General features: G+C 29.1%; 1 protein-coding gene across 2 annotated transcripts; it reads right to left on the bottom strand.

Moving 5' to 3' along the window:
* Window positions 1–789: 789 nt before the first annotated feature.
* LOC139986120 (peptidyl-prolyl cis-trans isomerase NIMA-interacting 4) lies at window positions 790–4904 on the bottom strand. 2 transcript variants are annotated; one of them, XM_072001183.1, is made up of 5 exons: window positions 4756–4904; window positions 4352–4444; window positions 3859–4015; window positions 3626–3745; window positions 790–1088 (listed from the first exon to the last, which is right to left on the bottom strand). In XM_072001183.1, exons 3-5 carry the CDS (start codon window positions 3958–3960, stop codon window positions 930–932), a joined length of 381 nt encoding a protein of 126 aa, XP_071857284.1. In that variant the 5' UTR covers window positions 3961–4015; window positions 4352–4444; window positions 4756–4904; the 3' UTR covers window positions 790–929. The 2 variants fall into 2 exon arrangements, with proteins under 2 accessions (XP_071857284.1, XP_071857283.1); XM_072001182.1 differs by lacking the exon at window positions 4756–4904 and having other exon boundaries at window positions 4352–4587.
* Between the last annotated feature and the right edge of the window lie 6712 nt (window positions 4905–11616).

Raw genomic sequence — 11616 nt, 5'->3', positions numbered from 1 at the left:
TATGTAAGCTCAACAAAATTGAAGTTAAAATATTTTTGAAATTAATCAGTTTTAAACATAATTATCTTAATACGTTTTTGTAAAAAATAAAAAAACACATTGACAAAGCATTGGTATATAATATAAAAGAATATGTAGATCTACTTTAGAAAGTATCTATCTAGAAAAAGCTATCAAGATGATCCCCACATGTCGTTTTTCTACCAGCACTAGATGCATACCTTGAAACCATTTAAATCCCTACAATTAATTATTTTTTCTTATTTTTAATAGTAATAGTAATTTTAACTAATAATTTTAACTTTAATAGTAATGGAAATAATTTAAATGTTCAATTTAAAATTAATACCCTATATGAATAATATTTTGCTTAATATACAGAATAATGTAAAATATATATGGCATTTCAATCTTGCTTGTAGCACTATTTTTTAAAACTATTAAATATATTTGTTATATTATTTTATATAAACTATTTGTTATATTATTTTAAAAGCACAAATTGTAAATATATTTAACACTACTAAATAATTATATAACACTACTAAACTGCAGATTTTTATGTATTGACAGGAAATTTGAAACTCAAAATTTGTACAGAATGCACACAATATGACAAAATATATAAAATATTCAAAGCACAGTGTTTTTCATATTATTTGGTACATAAAAGAATTGTCGCCAAGGTTTTATTTTCTCCATAATATTCTCAAAAATTATTTCCAGTTAATTTGCATAAAAATCTGTAGCCTACATATTATTATAAGTTAAAAAGAATAATATATAGTGTATTGCACAAACATTAAACATTTATTTCATAAATACACACTCATAAACTTTTTTATAAAAATACAAGTTATTTGTAATTGATTAAGTTGGATGTATATTTATACATTAAATATATAGTATTATACATATTTATAAATTATTCACTTTTTACCTTCTACCATTATAATATGATAACCAAATTTTGTTTTGACTGGTGGATCTGTGTAGATTGGAGAACTAATAGAAGAGATTGGTAATGCAAATGCAGCTTCTTGAAAGGGCCCAACCATTGATCCTCTAGTCATCCATCCAAGGTCACCCTTTTTTAAAAATTTATTTTCAAAATTATTAATTAAAAATGTCTTTTTTTGTTTTCAGAAATAATATAAATATATATAAAGAATGTTCACACAGTTGTTAGCAGAATTTTTCTCATAAATGCTAAGTATATGAAAAAAATGAAAGAGCACAAATTTTTTACGTACATATAAATTTTAGGTACACATATTTTTATATAATTTAAAAGCGTATATCAAGACAAATCCACACATGTGATAAAATGATTTTCTACTTTACACAAGATTAGAAATCAGAAAACTACATTTTGTATTGTTTGTATTTGCTACTATTTTTTATTGATAATACATAGCACATTCAATGTGCTGCTATTGTGTATTGTCTAAAATATATATTTTTAAGCAGATAAAGCACATAATTACAGAATAGTTCTTTAAAGAAATTTTCTGAACAATATGCTTAAAAACAAATAAATTGGAATGTGTGGACTTGTGAAGTGATTTTCCCAAATTCATTATTTCTGGATTTCATTTTGAAGAAAATTCTCTAAAAAAAAAATGTATAATGCCAAGGATAAAACGATTTATACAGAAAATTTGTATTAATGTATGCATCGATATTTTGACCACTGCTAACAGTCCCTTAATATAGTTCCACCACAGCGTGATTCTATATCTCTGGGCCAGACGAATTTTTTTTAAAATTCAAGGTCTACTTTTTTGTTTGTGATGTATATCAAAAAGTATAGGTAATGATAGAAGTATGAGTATAATACTCATACTAAAATACTACTAATAATACTAATGATCATACATAAAATAAAAAGCTTCAAAAAGGAGGAAAATGAAGAGAAACCTTAAGAATTTAATAATGTTTTTAAAAACACATTGTACTTAAAGCTTGTATTAAAGCGCAATATGAGTAATGGTATAGAGGTAAACCATTAGTACTAAGAAATCAACAAAAGAATCTTCTTTGGAAAAGAATCTTTTATTTGGATCTCCAATGTAATTTATATAAAGTCTTCTCTTCTAATAGCAATGCATGGTAAAATCAAGAATATAAGTGTTTTCACTTTATATCAAGGTTGTCTTTCATTTTTCCTCTTCTTTATGAGTCTTTTTATTTTATCACTGATTATTTTTATTTTTCCCTTTGTTCCTACATATAAGCGAAGTGATTAAAATGAATCCCATCAAAATCGGAGGTTTCTTTTCTGCAAGTACATTACTATAATACCTCTAAACTTTATAATTTTTTTATAAATAATGTTTAATAATGTTGAAGTAATTACTTCAAGAAAAACTGTACACTTTTTCTTTTGTATGTCTGTGACCCAGAGACTGCTCTTATGAAGAGAATAGAATTTGGTGAAAAAATTCAAAATAAGGAGAGGTCCATATTATTGTGGCCTTGAATATAAATTTTGTTTTGGGATACAAGGTCTAGAAACAAAAGAGGTATAAGTACATTTCTATTGCTGTTTCTTGTAACCTTCAGCTAGAGCTACATAGCAAGGTTAACTTTTTGATAATGTCCTTTGCTATAAATATATGAACGTGCTCTCTATCATACTTCCTATTGTATTGCAACACTATAAGAGTGAGGATCTGGATCAGCATTCACTATACCTATAAGTATTTCAATATATTTTTCTATTACAAATTCATCCATTTGTTCCTCTATCAGTCAATCTCAACAAATAATCTTCTAGCAAATGACTAGAGTACATTATATTCTTTGCAAGGATCAAAAGTCAATTCAATTATTTCCATGGAAAAAAATGTAGGTTCTCTCAGTTTTTAAACTGACATTTTTGGTATGTGTTTACATTTTGCAGTCAAATGCAGGAAAAATAGCATTTATTGTCACATGTATATAATTCGATAAATTCATCAGCATTTGATAGTCAAATATTAGTGTATGAAAGTTAAATAAATTCCCTCATATACCTATGAAATTGACATTCATATTAAAATGATTTAAATAAAAAATTAAGTGTTTTTAAAAATAAGTCGTTTGATCAAGTTTTTTGTAGATAAAGTATATTATATAATATTATAATATACAATAAAATAGTATAATATTATAATAGACCCTATATATAATTATTATAATAGAATATATAATGACCAATTTAGCAATTTTTGCTTTTTTAACTGTATTTTGTAGTAAACTGAATACAATGCAACAAAAAAAAATGTTAACTTTGGAATTCAAGCTCAAAGTCAATTTTACAGCTACTTTTTTTTCTAATTTTTACAGATCCAGGGTTATATTTATATATATACCTATGTACAATTTCCCAATATTTTAATATCTAGAATTGATTGTATATCAAACATATTTTATGACATCCTGTTTATTCTAGTAACATAATAAATGCAAAAAAAAGTAAGAAAGTAAGGAATTTCTTCCCTATAAAATTGCAACTACTCAAAGATAGTTAGAAATGAAGTATCCTATATGTAAGATGCAATACATTATAATTATACATTATATGAACATATAATGAATTAAGTTTATCATTTAATACAATAAAGGTAGCAAATTACATTACCCCAGATCTTGCTTTGTCTTCACTATATGTAGCAGCAATTTCATTAAATTTTCCCCCTGCTTTCAACTTTTCCAATGCTTCCAGAATTTTTGATTGTTTTTCACAGAGTATGTGTCTAACCTGTAAAATCAAATAATTAAAAAAGAAGTAAAATTAGACAATGCATTTTATATATCGTTAATATGTATATTCAAAAATGGTTTTATAATTTGATACGAATATAAAATGCATACCTTCACAGCATTTCCTCCTTTCTTTTCTTCTTTGCCGCTATTACCATCTACAGCTTTAATTTTATTTGTTTTTGTAGTATTTCCACCCTTTTTTGGAGGCATAGTTAAATTTCTTATTTGAGTCAAGGTATGAAATATAATTTAACCTAATCACACACTATAAAACATTAATTAGTTAAACTGTAGTATCTAATTATGTAGTTTGTATAATGAAAATCAAATGTTAATGATTATGTCATTCATAAATATAATTATAAAACTAATTTGCGCTTTTTTCATTAAATCTGAAATATGTTTTATAATATCGTTATTCTGTTTTTTACAAAAAGTATTGCACAGGAAGTAATACATTTTTACATTATATTTGGCAAGTTATTTTAATTTATAAAAATCATTCATAAAACATATATTATATTATCAAGCACATACATCTAATGAATTGTTATTATTAACCAAACTTAATGCAAGTATCATGACGTACATGTATACTTACAAACGTGGTTGAAGTTTAGCTTCGTTATTATCATTGCTTATATTTAGAGTGCTTGTAGAAAGTGGTTGTAGCCACGATCACCAGTATATAATCCTATAATAATATAAAATCAGATATAAACAGGTCTCAACTCGACATTCGCTAGAAAAAATCGTCCAAAAATTTGGTCACAAAAAATCAACATGGAAGACAACAAGGTTCTCGTTCTCGCGAAACAGACAGAAATGAAGAGAATGTTTCTGTCTCTGTCTGAGACATTTATGGCATATCACATATACACAGAATGTGATCCTTCTCATCTTCTATGTCGATTTTTCATATTTTCTATACTTTAGCTGTATGGGCGTCAAGACCTGTTTATATGATCGTATTTTTAGCAGAGATGTATGGGGATATTTTCAGACCAGTGTTAAAAATGTTGAAAGATAGGCATTGCGAATAAGGGCCTCTGGTGGTCAATGTCTGCATTGTTCGCTAATTTCGTCTCCGGTACTCTTAATAAGAGAAACGACTATACAATGAAAGGAGAAATGTGCAATCTTGCGAATCTGGTTGATACTGGTGAATAATACAGGAGAAATATGCGCATGGCATACAGCACTGTTAGAGCAAACTTACATATGTACATTCACATAAGTATTAGAACATCTACTGACTCCCAGGCTGCCACATCTTTGTGTAAAACATATATTGTGTGTAATATATATATATTGTTTTCGTAAAAATTTTCAATTTGCTTCTGAAATGAAATTTTTCAAATATTGGCATAATTTTCTGTATTTTTAAAAATAACTTTTTGGTAGGCAGTTCTAATTGGCTACTTTTCAAATTTTAGTTAAGAGATTTCGTATTTTTGTTTCATCTTTCACAATCTTTCTCCTGTTTTTTCTTTTTTTTTTTCATTTTTTCGCTGGATACGAAATGAGGAATTTCACCTTTTTTCAATACAATGTGAAATGTTCATCTTAATATAATTCTTCTAATTTTAACAAGATCAAAATTCATAGAATTAATAAATTTGTATCACTAATGAAAGTACGATGGATAAAAAATGTGGCTCGTTATGTGGTTACACAAATTAGTCGTTACGTCTTCATGTTCTTACACCTTATCTATAGTCAGTTAGTTTTTCTATTTTTGTAAATGAACATGTAAATCAGATACCAGAGATCCACACATTTCGTCAGAAATATTATTCATTGTTCACCAATTTACTATTTAAAAATTGATATTTAGGTTTTACTACAACGAAAACATTAACGTGACGAAAGTAAGTCTAATGTTAAATCTAAAACATTATCGTGTATAAAAAATATATTGAAATTATGACATCATATCATTGACCCATTATCGTTTAAAAGGAAAATTATCTTCTCTTTCCTACAAAAAATATAGTAAACAATTAATTTTTTTCTTAATCAACTTACAATTAGTTTCATAATTGCGCGATTTTGTCATTCTCATACTTGTCTATCTCGGATACAAAAATAGATATTAACTTATCTATAGAACCGTACTTGGTCGCATGGTGCAGCGCTTGTACTGTGAAACAATTAAAATTACCGGCGTGAATACTCTCATTTCCTCTCTGCTATGGCGTGATATGGGTATGTTTATATAAACAGATTTCGACACTCATGTACTGAAGCCTAGGGGAAGCCGTCTGAAAATGAAGTCGTGATTAGTTGTGAAAAATCAATATGAGAGACAAGAAGGTTCTCGACCTGTGCATGTGTAACATGCTATAAATATTTCAATAGAGATACTCTATTCATCTTTCATTTCATTATTTCATTATTTCTCGTTCGTTAAAATCTCTAGGAAGAAAATTAAGAAGATTCGTTATTTTCGGTTTGTTAGTTTCATGAAGAAGACTTTACCGCTAGTTCTGGAATACACTTCTGCGTTTAAGAATCTCGGAAATCTTTTCAATTCTCATGCACTCCAGCGATCAGAGCGATTTTTCAACAGTTTCTACAAAACGTCAAATTTCCACGAATGAGCAGGTTTAATGTTCAACTACCATTTCTTGTGCAAAACGTTGCGCGGGGTTATTTATTTCTATGAATACCATGGTTATTTCTCTACGGCTTGTATAAGGCAAGCTGCCGCTCATATGTTGTTCGGATTGAGGATCACTGTGCGCCCTGCTGCAGCCCTCCTTTCGATCGCGTAAGAATGTTTGCTCGCGCACAGGGATATTTCGGTTAATTTTTAATTGTCAATAACTAAAAGATAAAGCCGAAAACGTAACTTTTTATTCTTGATTTTTATCTTAATTTCGTTTCAAGATTCACTTCTTACATTTTTTTTACACCTTTAGCCGAACACTCTGTATATTCTATGTCTAATTGTTATCGATAACGAAATATTTCCAAAAATATTACTCCAAGTTCAACTACATATTTTAGTTGTAATAAGGACTCTAAGTAATGTTTAGCATTAATTGGTTATTTTTAACTAAAGTTAAAAATAATTTAAATAAATTTAAATAAATAAATAAAACATATGATTTAAATAAATAAAACATAGAAATTGTGGAAAACGACCATCTTGATGGAAACTCTAAAAAATGCTTATACTGTCAATTTTTTCATTGTCATTATTATTGTTTTCATAAATATGATAATTGCTTTTATTGATTTACATTTAATGTCTGAACTATATTTTGAGAGGGATTCACTGCTTAAATAGCTTTATCTAAATTCAAATAAATAAAAGATTAATCTATCCAAATATATATTATGAAGTAAACAAGCAATAAGTTAATAATGATAATATTCAATAAAAAAAAGATAATGTTTTATACTACAGAAATATTTAAGCGTATTTAAGTCTTATAATTCGCAGAATAATACTGACACACTTTCATATTAGCGACATCTCGAATAAATTCTTTAATATTTACTTTCCTAATTTACCAGTTTCTCTTGTGCTATAATTGAGCTTAAGTAATGTTTAATAAGTTTTAATCTGAAAAATGCCCACAAGTGAAATTAGTGATCATCGGAATTGAGCTAGTGACTTTGGCTTTTGAAGAAGAATGTTCTAAAATATTAGAAGAAAGAAGAAAAGAACGTTGACCTTTTCGGCATTGCGCAAAATAGGATTCAGCAGCGAAAATGAATGAAGGTCGATCAGATTTCTTTTTACAAAAATTTAGTTCTTTGATAGAGAAAGCCGATACTTTTTGTAGACTACCTTACCTGCAGAACTTAAATTGCTAGTTACTTTTCAGTATCTCGCTACAGGAACTCGTTTTCCTACTTTAAGTGCTTTTTATAGAGTAGTAACTTGTACCATAGCATTGATGGTTTCTGAAGTTCGCAAAATAATTTATGGAATTTTGGATGAATTCATTGGGATAAATATATTAAAAAATTCATTTATATGCATATGTATATGTAGAATCTGGGTTTTAAGAAATGCATTTATGTATTATGCAATATAATATATATACGCACACACATGCACGCGCACACATGCACACACTAGAATTTTCTATAAGAAATCTATCTTATTCTACGTATATACAAATGAATATACAACACATGTCTAATCCTGCACAAAGAAACATAGAAAGATATGAAAAATAATAGAAATACAAGGATTTAAAGATAAATATGAAGATAAATATCTTGTCTCTACAATATCTTATTGTATACCAAATGTACATCAATTGAAGAAATCGCTTAAGATACAACGCTGCTATTATTCTCTTTGATAACTGGGGATCGTATCTTGAGAATAATAAGTATGCGAAGTGCTTCTAAATGGTGCCGTTGATGTATGTACATATATCATGTGCTACAGCATAATTTCCGACTGCCTCGTATATTGCGTGAAGCATTTGGTGGAGATTTATAAATTTCCTCAACATTATCAAGATTCAATATAAATAATCTGAGAAAGAGCTAGGCATAGACTGGAGGTTGGACATTAAAGAAGCAGCGGACAAAACAAAAGAAAAAAGAGAGAAGTTAGGCATTTCAGAACAATGACTGTACTGGTAGAAGAAACTATTGTCACTGGATATTCAGGGAATTGCATCAGAATAGGACGTTTTTACCTTCTCATATTATACTCATCAAGGATATGAAACGCATCGAAATATTTAATTTGGTTATGATTGTAGGATCAATGTGGTTCAGCAAACAGACAGATCAAAAGACTGATCACATGCTTCATTGGAAATGTAAAACTTACGTAATTAAAATCATTTTCAACAATGAAGACATTTTTTAATCATTTTTTATGAGAATGGCTCATTCCCGATTCAAAGGTGTAGAATGCACCTAGGATAACCGCAACAAAACATTTCTTAGCACCCTATACATAGTATAAATATAAGCTCTATTTTATGAGTCTGGCTTCCTTTCAATTTTCTATAACTAACACAATCTCATATGCTTTTCGGCCTTTGAAAGGAGGGGGGGGGCTTACAAGTTATTTTTAATAATTAGTATAAACTAAACTAAACTAAAATTAATAAGTATCCTATAAATTATATTGTAACAACGAATTATTGTTATTAATAGATTTAACACTTATCTTTAAGATTTTACTCACATAAAACTTTGTTTTGCACGGCATTTGCTGTATAATTGTACTATTTTCATATTGCCTGCTTTTGTTGATAATTCCTCTCATCCATTCCTCTCCTTTTCTCAAGCCGTTCAGTATTTTAGCAACTGTCCTTTGTAGTTCTTGTCATACCTCCGCATCTACAATCCCCTATTAAATTTTCCATCGTCTCTTGCTCTTCAGTGTATAATCTGTATTTGTTTTTTTCGTCCTTTTTTTAATATTTATCTCTCTTTATGTTGCCGCATCCGAACCTTCGTATTTTAATCTCTTACATTGTATTTCATGATCGAAAACGTATTTAATACGTATTGCTCTGTATCTTTGCTTGAATTTCTGTTTACTATTTTTTCAGCTACTAGTAGTATACTAGCTTACTACTATTGCCCTTGTTTTATGGTTTTCTGTAGTTCCTCCTTCATTTTCTCAACTTGATTTGCTACTATATTCATTTTCTTTTATTTGTTTTCAACATTGTGTTATTATTTTGTTCTTGTTTTCTTCCCCAGTTTTTTCTTCATATTTTTCCGAAGATGTCCTGTACCTTTACTCCTAGGATAATATATGCAGATGTATTGTAATCTAATCCTAGTATCCATCTTATGTACTTTTGTTTTTTCTATTTTCTCGATTTCAGTCGACATCTCCGCTTCATAAAATAACTCCTATAAAGCTTCTAAACAACAATATGATTCTCACAATGTCACTCCTGAGTTTCCATTCGCATATTCTACACACTAGCTTGATGATTATCCTCGCTTTTTTCTAGCTGTTTCTTTTATGTGTGGTTCATATTTTTCATTTTTCTAGAAGTTGAATTCCATTTATTTAAATTCTTTCACCTTTCCGATTTATTCTAATCTATTAGGAAGTCAGAGTCAGTTCTCTTTTATTCAGGTACTCTTCAATTGTTTTATCATCTCTTTCAGCTCTTCTGTTATCTTGGCTATTAAGACCATATCGTCGGCATACGGCAGTGACCAAATCTTTACTTTTCTTATTATGTACCTTTTACACTCAGCTCTTTTTTTAACAAAGTCCTTTATTGCCCTTGTGAGTGTCCATTTTTGGTGCCTCCCATCCTTTTATCACAATATCATTCTTTTTCTCTCTTTTTTCTCTTACTTATTCTTACCTTTCAAGTATTTCGAGTCTTTCAATTGTCTAATTTTTTTACATCCCCTGACGTACCGAGAATCTCGACGGCACACCGCGATCGAGCAGTGTAACATGATTTAGTATAAGACAGTGTATAAGTTGTTGAGACAGTGTATGTAGGTACCAATTCAAAAGTAAAATTTCTTTATTTTTGATTTTTTTTTTCAATTAAATTTTTATTAACATATTTGTGAGGTCTTTCCCATAAAAATGAGACCAAACACAATATAATTTGTATTATATTTACTTATTGTTGAGGAGTAAATACCTTACATTATGAAAACGGATGGTACTAACATTTAAAATACGCAATAATAATTTAAGAAAGTAACTTATTTGTTTCTGTCTGAAAAACAAAGAATAAATATTAATATTGTGAAAATTAAGTTTGTAGTTTTTTGTAGATTATAATTATAAATAATGTTAGAATTAACTAAAAAATAATTTCCCAGAACTTAGAACATTTGTTAAATAAAAGGTGCTTCTCACAGTACATATTCGCTTAAACGTTAAAAGAAATATCGTAGCTCAATTCTTTTATTTTCTTCTTATTCTTTGCCTATGTTATCTTCATTTATTTCTTTATGCTCGTCCTCACTTCACAGTTTGAAGTAAATTGAACTACATCTTCTGAGAATCTTTTTCTAGTGAAAGGGATCATGTCTCGTTTTATATCATTAGTATGGTATTAGTATGCATTTGTTTGTGGAGGTATCATTTTTTTTCAAGCATTTCTAATATATTTTCCTATTATTTCTGTTCATGACTCAGTTAATAACTCTATGTAATCTCTAATTGAATAATATTTATGGGATAGTCCGACCTGCCCGTATATGTCGCTGCTTTCCGAAATATCTTATGGCGATAAAGTATTTTAAGTTTTGCTATTGTATTATTGTGGACAAATTGCCTAAGAAATATCGGGTGAACTATAAACAATGTTGCGAGAAAGCCTAAGTGCTAAAAGCCGAAAGGGTCAGAAAACTTTAATGGGCCAAGCGACCCATCAATGTGTTACATCAATCCACATCAAAGACCAGGCCGCGCTTCGGAACCGATGGGTTGATGACGGAAATAAAGATGTGGCGGCACTCGGCGACAATGTATGTCGCTGAAGCGAGGTGCCTAATGAACCCTCTATATCCCAACGGTCCTTTCGCCGAATGTTCGAGAAGGCCTAACAACCGCGTAGATAGTGGGGATATTAAGGGATAACAAAGAAAAAGAATCGGATTCCGCCGAGAGTCAAGTTGTAAGAGCTTCAGTCTTCAAAAATTACGGCTGGAGTTCAGAAGTAAATTGTAGTTAGTGTAAACCAAGTATTAAAAAATAAATGCTTTCTTTTTATTTCTTTATTTTTATCTTTCATTTTTTATCTTCGATTCCTCTTTTTTATTTTACGTGACAAATGCGTCGTCGGTCCTTCAGTCGAATAGTTACGCGGAAGAAGACCTACGTGATCATAATCGCGGACGGTTACGCAACATGTACGTGGTGGGGGTATGAGAAAAGACAAAGGAACG

Source organism: Bombus fervidus, chromosome 4 (assembly GCF_041682495.2).
Source record: "Bombus fervidus isolate BK054 chromosome 4, iyBomFerv1, whole genome shotgun sequence".
NCBI classification, from domain to species: Eukaryota; Metazoa; Arthropoda; class Insecta; order Hymenoptera; family Apidae; genus Bombus; species Bombus fervidus.
This window is presented reverse-complemented; position numbering and strand designations above follow the sequence as displayed.